At 35.8% G+C, this 24,163-nt stretch overlaps 1 protein-coding gene across 1 annotated transcript in view; it reads right to left on the reverse strand.

The window, feature by feature from the left end:
• GLRA3 (glycine receptor alpha 3) overlaps window positions 1-24,163 on the reverse strand; it is a 189,581-nt gene that overhangs the window by 63,372 nt on the left and 102,046 nt on the right. Inside the window, exon 5 of the mRNA XM_082403611.1 lies at window positions 20,258-20,340. Coding sequence (XP_082259737.1) covers window positions 20,258-20,340 — 83 coding nt within the window. The remainder of the gene's footprint in view (window positions 1-20,257; window positions 20,341-24,163) is intronic.

Raw genomic sequence — 24,163 nt, forward strand, 5'->3', positions numbered from 1 at the left:
AAGAAGTATTGAGGGCTTTACTATTTGAAGTTGTGTGTGTCTTACATTGCTCATCACAAATAAACCAGAAGTTTAAAGCTTTACCAGTTGGCATTATCTCTCTATTATTTTAGGCAATTAATATTTGTTAGATATTTAACAAAATTTTGTTAAATTATTCAATTTTATTGTAATTCACACTACCGGTATATTTTTGTGTCCTAAGTCACAACTTGCTAACTAAATGCTGATTATTTCAGGTAAATGTGAAAAGCTAACTCCAAGAACAGAGAGTTTTTGCATCCAGAGGATTATATCATGGCTATTTTCTAATGGAGATGACAGAAACAGTGATCATTACAGGTTGATGATGAAGGTTTGATCACAAATGAGAATGTTAACTACATCAGAGCAACTTTTAGCAGGGTCTGTGTCCAGACTACTCACAGATATATTCCATCAGTTCCAAAAGAGCAATGTTGGAAAAATTGATGAGACTATTGTTAACTTAGGTGAAAAAAAGTCACTATTCCTAGAAAATACTGTAACTTCTATTGATGGCACATTTGTATCATATTAATACATAAAGGGCATATTGCAGAAACCCCTCACATTTATGAATTCATTATAACTATTATAATTATTATTTTAAATCAACAGTTCTCCAGCAGGCCTGGGGACTGGAAATGGTATGAATCCTCCTTATTCCTGACAAATGTTAACAATTCAATAGAGGGTTTTTTGTTTTCCTTTTTGTTTTTCAGATTTGCATCTGGACTTTCCACTCGGATGCAGAACGCAGAGAAATCAACAAATTGCTAAGAACCAGCAACTACAGGTGGAGGTATTTTGTGAAGAAATACAAGGTCACTTGGGATTTCAATGATCCCAGAAATTTGACTAAGCATTCTATAAATGCCTTAAGGGACTTTAGAATCTCCTGGAATCTGAGCAGGATACTTACGACACAAGCAAGAGTCCATTCACAGTGATCCATGACCATAGCTGCCCCAGAGGAAAAAGTGTAAATTTGTCAGCCATGGCCATTGCCATCACCACTCATAGTTCCTGGGTTTTGACCTCAATATTGTATTAAAATACTTCTGAAGTCCATCTCACCAGTTTATTCATATCAACTCTTTAACCACACTCTTGTGTTCCTTTAAAAAAATTATTTTCTCCAAAGTTTCATTATAAATTTTTTCTTTCTTTCATATTTTCATTTTCTTGTGTTTTAGTTTGGTTTGTTTTCCTCTTGATTTTCATTACAGATAATTCATGATATTATTTTTGTTTACTGTTTGTTTTTTTCCTCGATCCTTTTTGCAGATACACCATGGTTTCTAGATGCTGTCTGTAATGTTACATGTCAGATTTATGGTCTTCTACATTTAAAGAATTTATGGAATCCTAGATTGGAGGGAACCTTTGTTGTCATCTAATGTAGTTCTCTTATCTTACAAAAGAGAAAACTGAGTCTCTGAAAAAGTAATAGATCAACATAGTTTATATAGTTTCGTAATGAAAGACTTAAAGTTATAATGCATTTTCTTGAATTTGTCTCTCTTACATAGGTAACATCAATGCACTGCATAGTTTAAGGAATTATTGAAATTGGACACAGGGCACCCTCTGGGGAAGGGGCTACCCAAGTTCTGAAAGAGCATACTCGGGAAAGATCATTTGAAGCAGGTGGCAAATATGAGCGCTGAAGGAACCGTGGTTATTGGGGGGATTAATTAAGCAAGAAGGAAAATGGTGACAGCTCCGAGGAGTAAATAACAATCAGCAGGATCCCAGAGAAACGACATCATGCTTTAAATTACAGCCGATCTTGGGTGTTCTAAAAGGACTACTGACACTCACACCCATTGGGATGGCTACAACCAAAAAATGTAGATAATAACAAGTGCTGGTGAGGATGGGAGAAATTAGAACCCTTGTGCACTGTTGGTGGGAATGTAGTACAGCCACTATGGAAAATGGGAGGGCAGTTCCTCAAAAAATTAAAAATAGAATTAGCCCATGATCCAGAAATTCCACTTCTGGATATATAGCCAAAAGAATTAAAAGCAGGGTCTTGAAAATATATTTGTACACCCATGTTCATAGCAGCGCTATTTGCAATGGCCAAAAGGTGGAAGCAACCCAAGTATCCATCAACAGATGAATGAATTGCATGTATATCACATGTAAAACATGGCATACAATGGAATATTATTCACGCTTAAAAAAGAAGGAAACTCTCATGCATGCTGCAACATGGATGAACCGTGAGGGTATTATGCTAAGTGAAATAATGCAGTCACAAAAAGACAAATACTGTATGATTCATTTTTGTGAAGTTTCTAGTGTAGTCAAATCCATAAAATAGAAAATAGAATGGTGGTTCCCAGGGGCTGCAAGGAGGGGGAAATTTGGAGTTGTTTAATGGGTATAGAGTTTGTCTTACAAGATGAGAGAGTTCTGGAGATTGGTTGCACAACAATGCAAATATAAATATTTAACACTACTGAACTGCACATTTGAAAATGGTTAAGATGGTGAATTTGATGTATGTGTATTTTACCACAATTAAAATTAAAAGTTAAAAAAGAAAAACTACTGAAAGTCTGGGGGAGAAGAAGAATGAGGAAAGCATAGCTTACAGAAGACCTTAGTGGTATCATGGCATGAGCTGAAAGTAGAGCCTGGGAAATGAGTTAGCCTCAAGGCATCTTCCCAGTTACTGTGGGTAAAGAGGGCACTTGCTCCATGGAGCAAACTGACAATGTCTTTAAAGAATCCATGGTTTAACTATGACCACAGTGGGCCACATTAACTGCTCTATGTAAGATATGCACACACGACTGACTGTAGTTAAAAGAAAGAAAGAGATTATCTTAATTTTCACCATAATTTCTGGGAATAATAAACCATAAACAGGAGAGACAATTTCTCTGTCCTTCAAGGAGGTTGGATATAGTGGGTGGGGGAGGGGTATACAATAAATATGTGAACAGAGAAATTTTAAAAATCATTTCAGTTAGTGATATGTATTATTAAGGAAATATAAAAATAAAATTGGATAGGAAGCAACTGGGGAGCGGACAACCAATTGAGAAAAGATCGTCAGAAGTGGCCCAAAGAATTGCAAAGCTGTCAAGAGATTAAAGCTGAGAATATATTCAAGTTTATTAACAGGTAGACTCTGTGCATTAAAGATAAAGGACAGGAATAAAGACGCAGACGTAGAGAATGGACTTGAGGACACAGGGAGGGGGAAGGGTAAGCTGGGACGAAGTAAGGGAGTAGCATTGACATATATACACTACCAAATGTAAAATAGATAGCTAGTGGGAAGCAGCTGCATCACACAGGGAGATCAGCTCATGCTTTGTGACCACCTAGAGGGGTGGAATAGGGAGGGTGGGAGGGACATGCAAGAGGGAGGGGATATGGGGATAAATGTGTACATATAGCTGATTCACTTTGTTATGCAGCAGAAACTAACACAACATTGTAAAGCAATTATGCTCCAATAAAGGTGTTAAACAAAAAAAAGATAAAGGAGCTTAACACCAAATCCACACAACTCTAGAGTAGTTAAAATTTAGTCTGTTAGCACTATTTCCAATAGCCAGGACATGGAAGCAACCTAAGTGTCCATCGACAGATGAATGGATAAAGAAGATGTGGCACATATATACAATGGAATATTAGCCATAAAAAGAAATGAAATTGAGTTATTTGTAGTGAGGTGGATGGACCTAGAGTCTGTCATACAGAGTGAAGTTAAGTCAGAAAGAGAAAAACAAATACTGTATGCTAACACATATACATGGAATCTAAAAAAAAAAAAAAAAAAAAAAAAAAGTGGTTCTGAAGAACCTAGGGGCAGGGCAGGAATAAAGACGCAGACGTAGAGAATGGACTTGAGGACATGGGGAGGGGTAAGGGTAAGCTGGGACGAAGTGAGAGAGTGGCATGGACATATATACACTACCGAATGTGAAATAGATAGCTAGTACAGGGAGATCAGCTCGGTGCTTTGTGTCCACCTAAAGGGGTGGGATAGGGAGAGTGGGAGGGAGACACAAGCGGGAGGGGATATATGTATACGTATAGCTGATTCACTTTGTTATACAGCAGCAACTAACACAATGTGAAGCAATTATACTCCAATAAAGATGTTAAGAAAAATAAAAAAGAAAAAGAAAAAAAAATGTAGTCTGTTAGCACGTAAGTTAGGAAGTCGTGGTCAGTAAAAGCCCCCAGTAGGGTCATAAGGGAAAAGCCATGCTTATTAATATCATGTCATGATCTTATGACCAAGTGTGCTGGAATTTTAAGGTAAATTAAACATAGATATTGGATGAATTCTCATGTTATCCTCATGAACAAGGATTTCAAAATACTGTTAATGATAAAATGCTTAAGTGATTTATAACTGATTTAAAGAGCAATTGTTAATTTTTTTTCAGTAGTACTCAATCTAGAGGAATACCTCTAGTGCATTGTTGAAGAATTTTCTCAGACCTGCCCTTTTGGGATTGTATAATGTTATGTTGCTCAATTCTCTGGACGATTAACTAGGAAAGACACAGATCATCAAGTCAGAATTATGGACTGAAGCTCACATGATGATGTTTAACTGGGGCAAAGGCGAACTTGTATTCGTCAAGCGAACCAATTGGGTAGATGTGGAACGAGGTACATATAACTTAGTTGTGGTACCCAGCTGACTGTAGATGTGGCCTGAGTCAAGAGTGTTTTGCAGCTACCTGTGATCTTAGACTGCCAGTCATAGAATGATTGGCACTGTCAGCCCTGGGGTGGGAATGGGGGGTGCCCGACTCTGTACGTCTTGGTCTAGGCCAATTTTAATACGAGGGAAGACATTCGGGGGAACAAATAGGAGGAGGAGGGAACTCTTAAGTCTTTTCATCCAAGAAAGCAAGTAAAATTACTGGGTATTTTTAACTGTAGAGCTAACTTAAATATACTATAGTCACATGTTATAAATATTTTGAAATTGTCAGATAGATTTAAAAATGACTGAATGATGCTTGGTGTAAGTTTGTGGGCTATTAATTCACAGGAATTTGCTTTGTCCACTTTATAACTGCGTGCCTTTGGGAAGGTCTCTTAACCTTTGTAAGCCTTAATTTGCTGATATTTAAAATGGAAATAAAACCTATCTCATTAAGCTGTGGTCAGGATTAAATCAGCTAACATAAGTAACGAATATAAAACTAGTGTGACATCATCTTTTTGTAAGATTTGTAACTACACTGTTTTTATTATACTGTAATATGTTCAGAATATCTGATAATTAGCAAAAATTCAACCTACAAATATGTGGACAGATCAGGAGAGAACGGTCATGGTGTTAAATAGGATGGAATATTTAACGTTTAAGTGGGGACTGATTTTCTAAGTAGTTAGTTAGTTCATTAGTGAGTATTTTTGTCTTGGGAAAACTTGCTTTCTAACCAACATTGTAACTGCAGAGGCTTAAGTAATAAGTACTCAGAAAATAAGAAACATTTGTATCTCTGACTAGCCAGACAAAAGGCACAGTATTATTTTGAATAATATTCACACTCTTTTAAATTATGAAAGAATTTGAATAATAGTAGAGATTATAAGGAAATAACTGTGAAAAATCATTGCCCAATTCTACCTTTTGCCATAACTAGTCTTAGCATAAATTCCAGAGTAACGAGTCTGAGTCATATCAGATGTGGTTTTGAAATGAATCTGAAAAATTAAACAGCAGAAAACCTCCCATCGATTTTTAGATATTTCTATTCAAAAACCCCATTAATGTATATTTCAAAAGTTTCCTAAAATTTTAGTCAGTAATTTTTGTTCAGGTTAACCCTTAAAAATACCTTTTACTGTAATTTTAGGGATTTAAGCTATTCTTTGTGAAAAGAATCCTTTCATCAATGAATTATTCCCTTACATTTTCTCTTCCAACTTGAATAATTAAAATTTCTTTAACTTTCTGCAATTGGTGATGTTTTCGTCTTTTGTTACCTACATTCCTCTTTAGATACGAAATACAGAATTAGACTCTTTATGGATATAGTGATAGTTTATGTATCCTATGTCATCATTGTCCTTTAATAAACTACAAATCTTTATTATGACTCTAAGAAATTACTATCGAATATTCTTCCAAGATTAAAAATATCTTCCATTTCTTTTCTTCACCTGGGGGAAAATTGCCCATTTAGAAAGTTTCTTTATGGCAAAACTGAAAGACTGAAAATTAAATCTTTATTTTTTTCCTTACCTCTATTTCTGTACATTGATTTGCACTGTAAATTCCTTAGGAGTGTAGTGTAAGTCATAATGTAGCTGTGTTACCTTCCCTCATAGATTAGCTAGTTATGAAGGAAACAAACAAGATACATTTATAGATAAAACTGCGATACCAATGAAAATTTGTATTTTTTAAAGATAGCCCTATGTTTTACTTCATACAGCCAATTAAAAAAAAAAAAAGGATCATGTATTGATTCCTGAACTTCAGCAAACTAGTACATCTAATCCTGAGAAGCAAGATTAGTTATCACTTTAATATTTATCTCGTCTGCACTAGAAATGCCACTCAGTTTTCTTTTTATACATCTTTATTGGAGTATAATTGCTTCACAATGCTGTGTTAGTTTCTGTTGTACAACAAAGTGAATCAGCCATATGCATACATATATCCCCATATCCCCTCCCTCTTGAGCCTCCCTCCCACCCTCCCTACCCATCCCTCTAGCTCATCGTAATGCACCAAGTTGATCTCCCTGTGCTATGCTGCTGCTTCCCACCAGCTATCCGTTTTACATTCGGTAGTGTGTATATATGTCGATGCTTCTCTCACTTCGCCCCAGCTTCCCCCTCCCCTCCCCGTGTCCTCAAGTCCATTCTCTATGTCTGTGTCTTTATTCCTGCCCTGCCACTAGGTTCATCAGAACCAGTTTTTTAGATTCATATATATGCGTTAGCATACGGTATTTGTTTTTCGCTTTCTGACTTACTTCACTCTGTATGACAGACTCTAGGTCCATCCACCTCACCACAAATAACTCAATTTCATTTCTTTTTATGGCTGAGTAATATTCCATTCTATGTATGTGCCACATCTTCTTTATCCATTTATCTGTCAATGGACATTTAGGTTGCTTCCATGTCCTGGCTATTGTAAATAGTGCTGCAATGAACATTGTGGTACATGACTCTTTTTGAATTATGCTTTTCTCAGGGTATATGCCCAGTAGTGGGATTGCTGGGTCATACGGTAGTTCTATTTTTAGTTTTTTACAGAACCTCCATACTGTTCTCCATAGTGGTTGTATTAATTTACATAATCACCAGCAGTGCAGGAGGGTTCCCTTTTCACCACACCCTCTTCAGCATTTATTGCTTCTATATTTTTTTTGCTGATGGCCATTCTGACCGGTGTGAGGCGATACCTCATTGTAGTTTTGATTTGCATTTCTCTAATAATTAGTGATGTTGAGCATCCTTTCATGTGCCTCTTGGTCATCTGTATGTCTTCTTTGGTGAAATGTCTATTTATGTCTTCTGCCCATTTTTTAATTGGGTTGTTTTGTTTTTTGATATTGAGCTCCATGAACTGTTTGTATATTTTGGAGATTAATCCTTTGTTGTTTCATTTGCAAATATTTTCTCCCATTCTGAGGATTGTCTTTCCATCTTGTTTATGGTTTTCTTTGCTGTGCAAAAGCTTTTAAGTTTACTTAGGTCCCATTTGTTTATTTTTGTTTTTATTTCTTTACTCTAGGAGGTGAGTCAAAAAAGATCTTGCTGTGGTTTATGTCAAAGAGTGTTTTTCCTATGTTTTCCTCTAAGAGTTTTATAGTGTCCGGTCTTACCACTTGGAGTTTATTTTTGTGTATGGTGTTAGGGAGTGTTCTAATTTCATTCTTCTACGTATAGCTGTCCAGTTTTCCCAGCACCACTTACTGAAGAGGCTGTCTTTTCTCCATTGTATGTTCTTGCCTCCTTTGTTGTAAATTAGGTGACCATATGTGTTGGGTTTATCTCTGGGCTTTCTATCCTGTTCCATTGATCTATATTTCTGTTTTTGTACCAGTACCATACTGTCTTGATTACTGTAGCTTTGTAGTATAGTTTGAAGTTGGGGCACCTGATTCCTCCAGCTCCTTTTTTCTTTCTCAAGATTGCTTTGGCTATTTGGGATGTTTTGTGTTTCCATACAAATTGTAAAACTTTTTCTTCTAATTCTGTGAAGAATGCCATTGGTAGTTTAATAGGGATTGCATTGAATCTGTAGATTGCTTAGGGTAGTATAGTCATCTTCACAATATTGATTCTTCCAATCCAAGAACATGGTATATTTCTCCATCTGTTTATGTCATCTTTGATTTCTTTGATCAGTGTTTTATAGTTTTCTGAGTACAAATTTTTCGCCTCCTTATGTAGGTTTATTCCTAGGTATTTTATTCTTTTTTTGCAATGGTAAATGGGATTGTTTCTTTAATTTCTCTTTCTGATTTTTCATTGGTAGTGTACAGGAATGCCAGAGATTTCTGTGCATTAATTTTGATCCTGCAACTTTACCAAATTCGTTGATTAGTTCTAGTAGTTTTCTGGTGGCATCTTTTGGATTTTCTGTGTATAGTATCATGTCTTTGGCAAACAGTGACAGTTTTACTTCTTCTTTTCCAATTTGTATTACTTTTATTTCTTTTCTTCTCTGATTGCAGTGGCTAGGACTTCCAAAACTATGTTGAATAAGAGTGGTGAGAGTGGACATCCTTGTCTTGTTCCTGATCTTAGTGGAAATGCTTTCAGTTTTTCACCATTGAGTATGATGTTTGCTGTGCATTTGTCATATATGGCCTTTATTAGGTTGAGGTAGGTTCCCTTTATGCCCATTTTCTGGAGAGTTTTTATCATAAATGGGTGTTGAATTTTGTCAAAAGCTTTTTCTGCATCTATTGAGATGTTCATGTGGTTTTTAATTCCTTAATTTGTTAATATGGTGTACCACACTGATTGATTTGTATATATGAAGAATCCTTGCATTCCTGGGATAAATCCCACTTGATCATGGTGTATGATCCTTTTAATATTTTGTTGGATTCTGTTTGTGAGTATTTTGTTCAGGATTTTTGCATCTATGTTCATCAGTGATATTGGTCTATAATTTTCTTTTTTTGTGATATCTTTTTTTCTGGTTTTGGTATCAGGGTGATGGTGGCTTCGTAGAACAAATTTGGGAGTGTCCTCCCTCTGCAATTTTTTGGAAGAGTTTGAGAAGTATCGGTGTTAGCTCTTCTGTAACTGTTTGATAGAATTCGCCTGTGAAGCCACCTGGTCCTGAACTTTTGTTTGTTGGAAGATTTTTAATTACAGTTTCAATTTTATTACTTGTGATAAGTCTGTTTATATTTTCTAATTCTTCCTGGTTCAGTCTTGGAAAATTGTACCTTTCCAAGAATTTGTCCATTTCTTCGTGGTTGTCCATTTTATTGGCATATAGCTGTTTGTAGTAGTCTCTTATAATCCTTTGAATTTCTGCAGGGTGAGTTGTGATTCCTCCTTTTTCATTTCTAATTTTATTGATTTGTATCCTCTCCCTTTTTTTTCTTGATGAGTTTGGCTAATGGTTTATCAATTTTATTTATCTTCTCAAAGAACCAACTTTTAGTTTTATTGATCTTTGCTATTGTTTACTTCATTTCTATTTCATTTATTTCTGCTCTGATCTTTTGATTTTTTTTCTTCTACTGACTTTGGGTTTTCTTTGTTTTTCTTTCTCTAGTTGCTTTAGGTGTAGGGTTAGATTGTTTATTTGAGGTTTTTCTTTTTCTTGAGGTGAGACTGAATTGCTATAAACCTCCCTCTTAGAACTGCCTTTGCTGCATCCCATAGGTTTTGAGTCGTCGTGTTTTCATTGTCATTTGTTTATATGTATTTTTTTATTTCTTCTTTGATTTCTTCAGTGATCTCTTGGTTATTTAGTAGTGCACTGTTTAGTCTCCATGTATTTGTGTTTTTTACAGTTTTTTTCCTGTAATTGATTTCCAGTCACATGGTGTTGTGGTCAGAAAAGATGCTTGATATGATTTCAATTTTCTTAAATTTTCCGAGGCTTGATTTGTGACCCAAGATGTGATCTATCCTGGAGAATGTTCCATGTGCACTTGAAAAGAAAGTATATTCTGCCACTTTTGGGGGGAATGTTCTATAAATTTCAATTAAATCTATCTGGTCTATTGTGTCATTTAAAGCTTATGTTTCCTTATTTATTTTCTCTTTGGATGGTCTGTCCATTGGTGTAAGTGGGCTGTTAAAGTTCCCTACTATTATTGTGTTACTGTTGATTTCCCCTTTCATGTTTGTTAGCATTTGGCTTATGTATTGAGGTGCTCCTATGTTACGTGCATAAACATTTATAATTGTTATATCTTCTTGGATTGATCCCTTGATCATTATGTAGTGTCCTTCCTTATCTCTTGTAAGAGTCTTTATTTTAAAGTCTATTTTATCTGATACGAGTATTGCTACTCCTCGTTCTTTTGATTTCCATTTGCATGGAATATCTTTTTCCATACCTTCACTTTCAGTCTGTATGTGTCCCTAGGTCTGAAGTGGGTCTCCTGTAGACAGCATATATATGGGTCTTGTTTTTGCATCCATTCAGCCAGTCTGTGTCTTTTGGTTGGGGCATTTAATCCATTTATATTCAAGGTTATTATTGACATGTATGTTCCTATTACCATTTTTTTTAATTGTTTTGGGTTTGTTTTTGTGGGTCTTTTTCTTCTCTTGTGTTTCCCGCCTAGGGAAGTTTCTTTAGCATTTGTTGTAAAGCTGGTTTGGTGGTGCTGAATTCTCCTAGCTTTTGCTTGTCTGAAAAGCTTTTGATTTCTCCATCGAATCTGAATGACATCTTTGCTGGGTAGCATAATCTTGTTTGTACGTTCTTCTCTTTCATCACTTTAAGTATATCCTGCCACTTCTTTCTGGCCTGCAGAGTTTCTGCTGAAAAATCAGCTGATAACCTTTTGGTGATTCCTTTGTATGTTATTTTTTGCTTTTCCCTTGCTGCTTTTAATATATTTTCTTTGAATTTAATTTTTGTTAGTTTGATTAATGTGTCTTGGTGTGTTTCTCCTAGAGTTTATTCTGTATGGGACTCTATGTTTCTTGGACTTGGGTGACTATTTCCTTTCCCATGTTAGGGAAGTTTTCCACTATAATCTCTTCAAATATTTTCTAAGACCCTTTCTTTTTCTCTTCTTCTTGTGAGACTCCTATAATTTGAATGTTGGTTCGTTTAGTGTTGTCCCAGAGGTCTCTGAGATTGTCTTCAATTCCCTTCATTCTTTTTTCTTTATTCTGTTCCTCAGCAGTTATTTCCACTAGCTCACTTATTCGTTCTTCTCTCTCAGTTATTCTGTTATTGATTCCTTCTTGTATATTTTTCATTTGTTATTGTATTGTTCTTCTCTGTTTGTTTGTTCTTTAGTTCTTGTAGATCTTTGTTAAACATTTCTTGTATTTTCTCAATCTGTGCCTCCATTCTATTCCCAAGATTCTGGATCATCTTTACTATCATTACTCTGAATTCTTTTTCAGGTAGATTGTGTATTTCCTCTTCATTTATTTGGTCTTGTAGGTTTTTACCTTGCTCCTTCATCTGTGATATATTTTTTGCCATCTCTTTTTTTTTTTTGGTGGGTGGGCTTGTGTCCCTGTCTTACTGGTTGTTTGGCCTGAGGCTTCCAACACTGGAGTTTGTAGGCTGTTGGGTAAAGCTGGGTCTTGGTGCCAATATGAGGACCTCCAGGAGACCTCACTTCAATGAATATTCCCCGGGGTCTGAGGTTCTCTGTTAGTCCAGTGGCTTGGAATTGGAGCTCCCACCACAGGCGCTTTGGCCTGACCCCCAGCTCATGAACCAAGATCCCGCAAGCTGTGTGGGGTGGCAAAAAAAAAAAAAAAAAAAAGGAGAACAGTAACAAAGAGTAAAAAATAAAATTAGACTAGAAAACTAATAGGTATGTTAGTAAGAATATAAAAATAAAAATATAGATGAAACAACATCTATATCCATCAGATGGCCCATCTGAACTTGGGTCATATAACTGGGACCACAGTCTTTCCTTTGGCTTCAATGGAATTCTCAATGATGGGATTTAGCATTCCAGGTTAATCTAAGGTTAAAATTTCAGTTTTACTGTGGTTACTTCATTTTGATTTTAAATGGCAGCAGAATGAATCACTATGATAAACACCATTTGAATTGCAGTGAATACATTTTTATTTATACCTATTTATTGAATAAAAAGTAACATTGGTTTTCTAATTTTTTTGAAGTTCAGTGAAAGTGCTGTATGAATCTATACTCCATGAGAACACTAGATTAACCATATTTGCCACAGAGCCTTTCAGAAACATATTGTTAAAATGTCAAAAAGAGTTCTTCATTGTCTTTCTCTGTTTTACTCTTTCCTTCTCTCTCCCAGTTTTTCTTAAACTCAGTGACACCGTCTTTCTTTTGCTCTCATTTGATCTTCATTTTTAATACTATCTTCAGAGATCTCATTTATCTTCTTGTCTCCAAGAAACATTTCTAACCTTATTTCTCTATATTTCCACAACCATTCCTAATTCAAGCTTTATTGAAAAAAGTTCCATAACCTAAAATAAATTTCTAATTGAATTAGTTTCACAAGAAACACAGCACATTTAAGCAGAAGTCAGCTTCTGCACTTCTTTTTCCATGAATCACCTGCTCTTTTCTAATTTATGTAAATGAGACAAGATTCAATCCTCATGATTGAGAGAAAACTTGGGAGAATCATCTTTGTTTCATTCTTATGCAAGTCATTGAAAAAGTCTGCAAAATGTTCTCTGTTTTTTTTTTTCTATTACTGTCCCAGCTATTTGAACTACTCATTAATTTATGATGAAATTAGCTATCCATATGGATTTCTTTTCATTCTCTTTTTCAAATAAAGCTTTTGCCTGAGGTTCTTTTCTGATGCCAGATCAGTAAATGTGATCGGAAAAGATAGAGTAGCTCAGGATTTTCCCAAAGTTTTGATGCATACATACTGTCATTTAATACCAAGTTTTTCTTTATTTCTTCTTTAAACAGAGAGTCATTTAGTACCTGCAGTTGGTTTCCAGATATATAATTGTATAGTAATGTATGATAATTTGTTAATCTATAATAATTTATAGTAAATTTATGTTGTTATTGATTCTATTGCATTTTAGCCAGAGATCACACTCCATCGTTCATTGATTCTTAGGAATTTATCAAAGCTTCCCTTGTGGCTTACTACATAATTTTTGTAAATGTTCTTGTATGCTAAAAACAAACAAAACTATAAGTTTTCTCTCTATCTATAAATTACTTAAATTGTTTTGTTCATATATTTGTACCTGTATCTTCAAATAAATTATTGATAGATCTATTTTTTTCCTTTTTTTTAAATTGGAATATAATTGCTTTACAATGTTGTGTTAGTTTCTGCTGTACAGCAAAGTGAATCAGGTAGATCTATTTTTAAAAATTGTAGTTCTGTCTGCTTTTGCTTCCTATATTTGGAAGTTATATGGAAGACATTTTCATAATCACTATAGTTCTGTTTCTTTACCAACATGTTATCCAAGTGTTTGTATCTTATGATTTTTCCTGTAACTTATTTTTTTCTGATATTGAAATTATTATCCTGGATTTTTTAAAATTTTATTTTATTTATTTATTTTTTATACAGCAGGTTCTTATTAGTGATCTATTTTATACGTATTAGTGTATATATGTCAATCCCAATTTCCCAGTACATCCCACCACCACCCCCTTCGCTTTCCCCCCTTGGTGTCCATACATTTGTTCTCTACATCTGTGTCTATTTCTGCCTTGCAAACTCGTTCATCTCTACCATTTTTCTAGATTCCATATATATGAATTAATATACGATATTTGTTTTTCTCTTTCTGACTTACTTCACTCTGTATGACAGTCTCTAGGTCCACCCACGCCTCTACAAATGACCCAATTTCATTCCTTTTTATGGCTGAGTAATATACCATTGTATATATGTACCACATCTTCTTTATCCATTCGTCTGACGATGGGCATTTAGGTTGCTTCCATGACCTGGCTATTGTAAATAGTGCTGCAATGAACATTGGGGTGCATGTGTCTTTTTGAATTATGGTTTCCTCTGGGTATATGCCCAGCAGAGGGATTGCTGGGTCATATGGTAATTCTATTTTTAGTTTTTAAAGAACCTCCATGTTGTTCTCCATTGTGGCTCTATTAGCCTGGATTTTTTAGACACATGTCTCTGATATGCATTTTTCTATCTTCCCCAATTTTTTGCATGGTGTTTAAAAAAATTGTTTGGTTGACAACATAGTGTTGCATTTAATATTTGTTAACATCTAGCTTGGGAATTTATTTTGCTCTATGCATTTAACCTTTGCAATGATTTTAATTATAGTAATATTGAGAGCTATCCTTGTTCTCTTTCTGTGCTTCATATATACTATATTTTTTTTACAATTTTTTTATTGTGGTATAGTTGTTTTACAATGTTGTGTTAGTTTCTGCTGTACAATGAAGTGAATCAGCTATAGGTATACATATATCCCCTCCCTCTTGGACCTCCCACCCCCCCCCATCCCACCCATCTAGGTCATCACAGAGCACAGAGCTGAGCTCCCTGTTCTATACAGAAGGTCCCCACTAGCTACCTATTTTACACATGGTAGTGTATATATGTCAATCCCAATCTCCCAGTTCATCCCACCCTGCTTCCCCCCGACCATGTGCACACGTCTGTTCTCTATGTCTGTGTCTCTATTCCTGCCCTGCAAATAGGTTCATCTGTACCATTTTTCTAGATTCCACATATATGCGTTAATATACTATATTTGTTTTTCTCTTTCTGACTTACTTCACTCTGTATGACAGACTCTAGGTCCATCCATGTCTCTACAAATGACCCAGTTTCGTTCCTTTTTATGGCTGAGTAATATTCCACTGTATAGATGTAGCACATCTTCTTTATCCATTCATCTGTTGATGGATGTTTAGGTTGCTTCCATATCCTGGCTATTGTAAATAGTGCTGCAATGAACATTGGGGTGCATGTGTCTTTTTGAATTATGGTTTTCTCAGGGTATATGCCCAGTAGTGGGATTGCTGGATCATATGGTAGTTCTATTTTTAGTTTTTTAAGGAACCTCCGTACTGTTCTCCATAGTGGCTGTATGAATTTTTATTTCTTTTATTTTTCTCCTTTCCCACATTTCATTTGGTGAAACAGTAATTTTTAGTTTTGTTTTGAAAGTTATTTATTCCATTTTTATTCTTTGATGTTATTCTTAGCTCATAGTTGTTTTTTGTTTTTCTCAGTAATTTCTATCAGAAGATTTCTCTTCCCCTCGACTTTCCCTGCACGTCTCTTTCCAGAACCTCTCTTTTCCATATACTAGGACTTTTGTATCATTAAGGTTTTAAGTCTAAGTCATGAATGTACACTTTTAGGGGTGTGGAGTCATCGCTAGTTTAGAAAATATATACTTTCCTAAGTTATTCACTCAATACTGTTCTTCCCTTAGTCATTTTCTCCTTTGTGCTAACAGTATGCTATTAACATATGCTTATCACCTTCAGTAGAATTACTATATTTGCATAGATAATTCCTCAGTTAGTCCTTGAAGTCCTTCCAGACAGGGACTTTTTTGTATCACCAACATATTATGTGGAATATATTAGGTATTTGATAGATATTTTTTGATTGGTACTTAAATGAATGAACACTCCCCAGGTCATTTAAAACAGTCCTGACAAGTGACATCCTTATTAAACATTTACTGAATTTAAGAAAGTTGGATCATCACAGGCCATTAAGACTTTTGCATTTTAAGTTATATTTCTTTTTGTTTGTTTTCCATGCCTCTAAACCCAATTTGTCTTCTTTTTCCCCTTTGCTGTCATAATTTATTCAACAGTAGATATTAAGTTTCTTACAGCATTTCCTTTACAGTAGGTTGAACTCTTAAGGCTTTTGTCATTTTAAGCCACTATTTAAAAACAAAAAAAGATGTGAGTAAAGTCTCTAAAACAGTTTAAGAGGGTTTGTAAATTGATACAGCCACTATGGAGAACAGTATGGAGGTTCCTTAAAAAACTAAAAATAGAACTACCATATGACCCAGCAATCCCACTACTGGGCATATACCCTGAGAAAACCATAATTCAGAAAGAGTCATGTACCACAATGTTCATTGCAGCTCTATTTACAACAGCCAGGCCATGGAAGCAACCTAAGTGTCCATCGACAGATGAATGGATAAAGAAGATGTGGCACATATATACAACGGAATATTACTCAGCCATAAAAAGAAACGAAATTGAGTTATTTGCAGTGAGGTGGATGGACCTAGAGACTGTCATACAGAGTGAAGTAAGTCAGAAAGAGAAAAACAAATACTGTATGCTAACAAATATATATGGAATCTAAAAAAAAAAAGGTTCTGAAGAACCTAGGGGCAAGACAGGAATAAAAACACAGATGTAGAGAATGGACTTGAGGACATGGGGAGGGGGAAGGGTATGTTGGGACGAAGTGAGAGAGTGGCATGGACATATATACACTACCAAATGTAAAATAGATAGCTAGTGGGAAGCAGCCGCATAGCACAGGGAGATCAGCTCGGTGCTTTGTGTCCACCTAGAGGGGTGGGATAGGGAGGGTGGGAGGGAGACGCAAGAGGGAGGAGATATGGGAATATATGTATGCCTATGGCTGATTTACTTTGTTATACAGCAGCAACTAACACAACATTGTAAAGCAATTATAGTCCAATAAAGATGCTAAAAAATAAATAAATAAATAAAACAGTTTAAGAAAAACACCTTGAAGAATTTGACTTCAGTAGCTTTTACTTTGACAGGATTTTCTTAGCATCTGCTAAAAGAGTTTAACAAACAGTATCTCTATTGTGAGCTAAATTAATTTCTAATAAGGGGGCAGGAAGTGTTTAATGACTGAAATATGAAAGGGATACTTGAGGCAGTCTACCAACTCTTGATAAAGGAATTAAGAAATAAGGCGGAGGCAACAAGAAACTTTGCTTTCCCGCGTTGGGTTTTTGATTGATTTGGAAATGTTCTGGGAAAGGCAGGAAGACGAAAGGTCTTGTTACATGAGCACGTGTGTCTGCAAAATAGCCCAGGATGCTTTCTTTATTCTAAAGAAGTCCAGTGACCCAGCTGTCCTTAGGCCCTGTACTCTCTCATCTGTAATAACTAACATTCAGGGAACTACGGATTTCACTCACTGCTACCACTTGCTCATCATGTTCCCCCTTTTTCTTAAAACTTTTTGGAATCTAGCTTTGAGCCTCATCATTCTAATCATATTTGCCTTTATCATCAATAAAAATGACTTTTTTCAAGTACTTTAAAAAAAAAAAACACCATTTCACAGCACTTGATGCTCTTAAACAGACCTCCTCAGCTGCCCCTTCTCTTTTGAGATTGCACGATTGCGATTTTAATTTGCTATCTATGACAACCCCTTGACTGGAATTCCTTCCAACAACCTCGAAATGAAGGTCTTTGTTAAGCGTTGGCTCTTCTTTGTGTGTTTGTTTTCATCTGTGCATTCTCTCCGTTAAAAATTTCTTTACGGTTGAACCACTCTGTAGATGGCTGTTAATAGTATGTCTTCAGTTCTCATTCTTCCCTTTGGCTTTACACCTAAATTTCCTGAACCGCAAACATATATTAAGATTGGATTTATCAATATTCCCTTCAACATTTACTTATTCTATGTTTTCTTTCTCTGTCAGTATTTCCAAAACGATTCTACCTAGGAAAACTCTTTAGCTCTGACTCACTCACTCCCAGAGCCTTTGCATCCACTTTGTATTGAAGTGAATGAAGAATGGTGGAATATGTGCCCCCCAAATATGCCACTTTAGCAGAAGGATTATTTTGAGCTAAAGGCACCTGAAAAACAGCAGATTCAAGAAGACCATTCTAAACTCCCCTTTTCTTCCTGAAAACTGTAGATAAAAACTCCCACATGAAAGATGTGCTCCCCATACCAGGAATCAAAGCCAAGAGAATTCTGTGCACACAGACCTTTTTAAAATAATTCTCATCTTCCTTTAGTTTCCCCACACAGTCTAGGTACTTTTCCACAATTGCTTCTCTTTGTTCAACCTGGTATAAAAGCATTTAGGTTTGGCCACTTCCGTGACTAGGCATCTCCTTATGATTCCACGTTATGTAAAACTTAACATTAAATAAATGGGTATCCTTTTCTTCTGTTAATCTGTCCTATCTCCGTTTAATTTTCAGGCCCAGCCTGAAGAGACTAAGAAGGTAAAGATAACATTTTGCGTTCTCTACAGCATCAACCTGTACTGTTCCTACCTTCCACATTGTTCCTTTTTGTCCCTACTTTTATTCTTTTTGTTGGAATATTATGAAACCTTCTTAAATAACCTTGGTTCCTCTGGCTGAGAGAATCTTTAACAGCATAATATTGACCAACTCATTTTCTTGCTCCTACATCTTGAATAGCTCCTCACTATTGGATAACATCCAGCATCCTTGGTTTAGTAATTAGGGAACCAGTGTGTCTTAGACTATTTTTCATATGATTTTTTTTCTCGATACTCTCCCATGTACCTAATTTTGCAACCAAGAAGCCTGTCCTCAAAATGCCTTCCTGGTGGCGCAGTGGCCAAGAATCCACCTGCCAATGCAGGGGACATGGGTTCGAGCCCTGGTCCGGGAAGATCCCACATACCGTGGAGCAACTAAGCCCGTGCACCACAACTACTGAGCCTGCGCTCTAGAGCGCAAGCACCACAACTACTGAGCCTGCGTGCCACAACTGCACCTAGACCCCACGCTCCGCAACAGGAGAAGCCACCGCAATGAGAAGCCCACACACCGCGATGAAGAGTAGCCCCCGCTCACGGCTACTAGAGAAAGCCCGTGCGCAGCAACGGAGACCCAATGCAGCCAAAAATAAATAAACAAATTAATTAATTAATTTTTAAAAATGCCTTCCTGGTACAGTTAGAAATCCACACTGCTGGGAATCCTGTCTTGCTCCCCACCACCACCCCGCATTTTTTGCTAAGTAGCTCCCCCAACTAAAACTAGATTTTTATTTTCCTTTTATTTAATTTAGTAATTTGTCCATGGGTATGATTAATATTTAAGAACTACGTATAAAAGTAATGCATTTGAATTTAACAAGAAGGCGATATTATCGGAGAAACAGGTATTTCCACTTCCTCACTTAATCACCAAATGTGGAGGGCGGGTTGCATCCCCCCACGACATAGGCACGCCATCTAGTGGCAGCTCTACCGCACTACAGACCTGGCCTCCAAGGCCTGTAAGTCTGAAGATCCACCTGCAAATGTTTCTCAAGGAATATAACAGACATTTTTTTTCTTGATATAACATAGTATAACAAGAAAAATATTGCATAATGCTTACTTTCTGTATGGCATTAAACACTGAAAACCAATTAAGTTTGGGATGATTCTATAGATAAGTGCACAGAAACAGAAGGACCTGAAGTTTTCGTGTGTTAACATTTAATCCGTGATGCACACGGATCCAGTGTGAAAGAAGAAATTTAAAGAAACGCCTATAAGCTTGGATAAATCTCTGATAAAGTGTGAGAAACGTCTTTTCTCCGGAGATAACACACAACACAGCCAGCAGTGTACTCTGAGTAAATACTGAGGGGTCAACAAAACGGTTCAGAGTAAGCATAGCCTTTGAAGCCAGATGGCTTGTTGTTACCACCTCCATAAATTGGGGCAAAATCACTCAAAGTGACCATTTGCATATGTGGAAACATGGGGATAACAACATCTTTGTTGTGAGTATGAGAAATAATATATTCAAAATGCTTGGACTACAGCAGACACGCCATTAAAAAGAATGGTAGTTTGTCTTTAATGGTTACCATCCTTTTTATCTTTGATTTGTATAGAGAGAATAGCTGTTTTTCAAGCTTAAAAATGGTTATTTCTAGTCCTGAATTTACTTCTTTATCACAGTATACAGTGCATGTGCTGATAGACATCATTCCTTTCCATACTATGTAGAGGATAACATGCCCATTTAGTAAATGTCAGACAAAAACAATGACAAAATAAATTATCTATATAACCCATCAAATATACATCGACTCTCTTTTTTTAAAGTATTCAGAAAAAGGAAGTTGTTCCTACTTACAGCTTTCCAGTTGCATAGTACAGGTTTGTACATCCATTGGAAAATTCTTGAGATCCATTGGACAGGAGAGTGTTAATGTCAATCTGAAAGAAATCAAAGTAATAAATTTTAAAAGAAATTTATAATATCATATTAATATTCTATTGTTCAAGGTACAATTGGAAAACCATGTTGCTTTGGTAATGACTAACATCTACTCAAATAAAATTTGCTCCAGCTTGTGTATGTTATTTACTGCAAAACAACTGTATCCTTTTACATCAATCTGGTTTGGGGGGAAAGAAAAGCTGTATATATAAACGTGCAATCACGCTTTATTTATTTATCTATTTATGTCTTCCTTCAGAGAGGGCTAGAGGTGTCTGAGACCCTTAAAAAAGATATTTGAGTGTGAGTTTTATAAAACAAATACCAAAGGCCAAAGACACACTTCTCCCAAATCACTGGGACAGCACCCCCGAGGAGGGAAGGAGATCCAGGGTTTGGAGTATGAGTGTGCAAAGGCTGGGTGTAGGGAAGCAGTTTGTCTGACAACTTTCATCGTCTTTGTAACTACACTGAAGAACTTCTCCGTGAACACCCAGAGTAAAAAACTCAGGATCTGGAGGTCTCCAAAATTCTCGGTATTAGAGAGGGCTTCCCTGTCATGGAATTAGAGCATCTCACCAGATCTTATCAGGGCCACAAAATAGCCCTCTCGAATACGTGGGACACAATTCCATGCTCAACAACTGAACTTCTGATGTGGCTTCCCACAAAGTGAGATGACCTGATGGCCACCCCAGCGTTCCACCCACTTTTCCCCCTTCCAGAAAACATTAGTATGTCGGCATTCCAGATAATTCACTACTCTTGAATGTCTTTTTCTTCGAAAAGTATATTACTGAGATATCCTCAAGGATTACCAAGAATTTGTAGTTTACGGACGTGAGAAAAAGAGGCCCAGATCCAAACAAACCTAAGTTTATTCAAACGAAGTTCTTTTCGGAGAACTCTCTAGCCAGCCCCTTTTATTGAAAGTTTTCCCATTGAAATGCAGTATATTAGTGGGTACCTAGGCTGAGTCATTCACATAAACTCTGTGACCATAGAGTTTATGATCTCAGATCACTTCATTTCACTCTATTTCAGCTTTCACATCTCCGAAAGGATGATAATAATAGTACTTACTCTGGAGATATGTTGTGACCAATACATGGGTTAATACATGTAAAATGCTCAGCCGAGTGCTTGACACATAGTAAACACTAAATCAACATTAGTTATTAAGGATTACTAGTACATTCTCCCAACCCCAGACTTCCCCATCTTCTCCTCCCCTAAATTATATAGGATGCACACAAAGATGACTGAATTAAATCACTGATAAGAAACTATTTAAAGCTTGAACAAAAAATAGCCATCAGCTCCACTAAATGTAACCACATTCTCCAAAGTGACATTTTTATGTAGCCCATAGACATAAAGTTATAATGATGTATGTTTGACATTGAATACTCTTGGTGGGGCCCCAGTGACATCATTTGAGAGACATAAACGGACAGATGTGAAGCTGCTGGATTTTTAAGAGTCCCCGGGGATCATCTGACAATTCATTCAAGTCAGAGTCCAGAGCATACTAAAATAGTTCACAGAATTTATTTTTCAAAAGCAGTTTTCTCCTAACTCAGCTAGGTTAAGTGATCCTGTAAGTGTGATGTTGTCCATTTGCAAAGTTCTCTCTTCAAAAGGCAATTGTAAAATCAGCTAGACACAATGTTCTCTGTCTTATAAAAGGGTTTATTAGAAGTGTATGAACAAATACATTTTGAACGTACACCCATTAATTTTCCAAACATCCAAGGCTCTCTGGCCAGCCAGTTTCAAATGTTGGCTTAGAGAATTAATTCTGTGACCTTTTGTATGGAAGTAAATAGCATTCTCAGAATCGTTTCCAGATCTCACCATGCTTGTGATGTCAAATTCATATCCTAGCTGTTTTTCTGGCGTAAAAAAAGGGACATTACATAATTCTTAAAAAAAAAAAAAAAGACCCCGGAAGGAATTATTTGGCAAAGAAAAACACTGTTTGTAGAACTTCTGTCATAACTCATATCCTGAAAAAGTCTATTTATTGACTTTCTTTTTGTTTAAGGTACAATACAATTGCTTCTTTAACAGCACAGGGATGAAAAAAATGTGTCGCCTTGGTGAATGTGATCCTGAATTTCTTTATCAAAACATTACATATAAATTAAAGATTTGTCCTGACCACATCAAAAGAAAACTAAATCAAGAGGTAATTAATCGTGTTCTCCTGTTTTGGAAATATCTTCTTGTGTAAGAGAGGACACAGAGTTCTCTTTTCTGAGACAAAACACACAAACAGGATGTGCGTTTTTTAAATTTTCCCCTTAAAAATTCTTGGCTTAGTGAGGCAGTAATGTTAAAAAAAGATGACTATAATCTATGACAAACAATTCATCTCATTAAAATCAAGGTATTACCCATTTTCAAACAAACATTGCCCAGAGTATGCTGTCTATCTCAACCATTAATTGAAGTATTAAAAAAGGCTTTCTGACTCCACTTTAAGTTCCTTATGCAAAAGATAAGTATTTTAATAGTTTTTAATATTTCTAAATTTAGTGTTATAAGGACAATTGCCTCTTAGCTATCAGCTTTGAAGTATTATCTGTAATATCATACTAGGTAATACAACTGTTGCTTACTATGTGGTAGGCACTATTTTAAATACTTTATATCTGTCTCAACTCATTTATTTCTTAATATGAATTTATAAGACAGGTAAGCTACATTCCCTTTATTTAGAGATGAGGAGATTAAGAGGTTAACTCACCTGATATTACAAAGCAGAAATTGATAGAGTTGAATTAGACGCTCTGGGGGTCTAGCTGCCCATTCTATGCCCTTAACCTTTAAGTCTACTGCCTTTCAAAGGCACCAGAACATTTTTCATGAAAATGAGTTATCTAATTAATATGACTTTTAAAATATATATTTCTATAACACAAGAAATGATACATTTCACACACTATTCGTTATTAAATTTAAAGTAAAAGATACATAAATGATTCTTCCCCCAAAAAATCAGTAAACTTTAGAAAATATAAGGAATTTGCCCATGGATTTTACATATTTGCTTGAGTGATTTGATATTTTATCATGAATAATTCTACAGAGTAAATAATTCTCATGAGAGATTAGATTGTTGGAGCGCTAGAAGGAACACTGGTACTAGCGTTCTAACTGGAGTTTTGTTGTCATCCGATGATAGAGACGATCATAAAGCTTATTAACCCATCACAGTGCAAACTCAGTATTGTTGATGGTCCCTTCTGGAAGCTGATATAAGCTGTGGACCCCTTCAGAAAAATATACATAATCACACACATGCAGAATTCTCCTTACAACATATATTTTACGGCATTGTAAATTGATTTCCTTTGAATAAACAGCCTCTTAAAAAGCATCTGTTGAAATAAGTTTGCCTTGTCTTTTTAAAAATTAATGTCTGTCAAAGTTCAAAAAATAAGTACATATTGTACAAGGAAACTTTAATTCTTTTCACAACTGAATTTCAAAGAAAGTGGTTATATTTAGCTTAAGTAAAAGTTGAAATTGTGTTATGATCTTTGACAACTCGCCGTGTATGGTATTTTTGATGTAAAGTTTCTTCCTGGTATTTATTTGATGGTTAATGCAATAATGCTTCTGCACTGTAAGTAGTAGGGTTGGATGTCCTGGTACATATTAGTACTATCAGTAAATGAAGCAGCAGATAATATTTAACTGCCCGTGATGTGCTTCCATTATCTTGTGGATAGGATGTTACCATCCCCATTTTCAATTGATAAAACCAAGGCTTAGATAGATTGATAATTTGTAAGAGTCCTCAAATTTGCT

Source organism: Balaenoptera borealis (genome assembly GCF_965194805.1).
Source record: "Balaenoptera borealis genome assembly, chromosome: 8".
Lineage (NCBI taxonomy): Eukaryota > Metazoa > Chordata > Mammalia > Artiodactyla > Balaenopteridae > Balaenoptera > Balaenoptera borealis.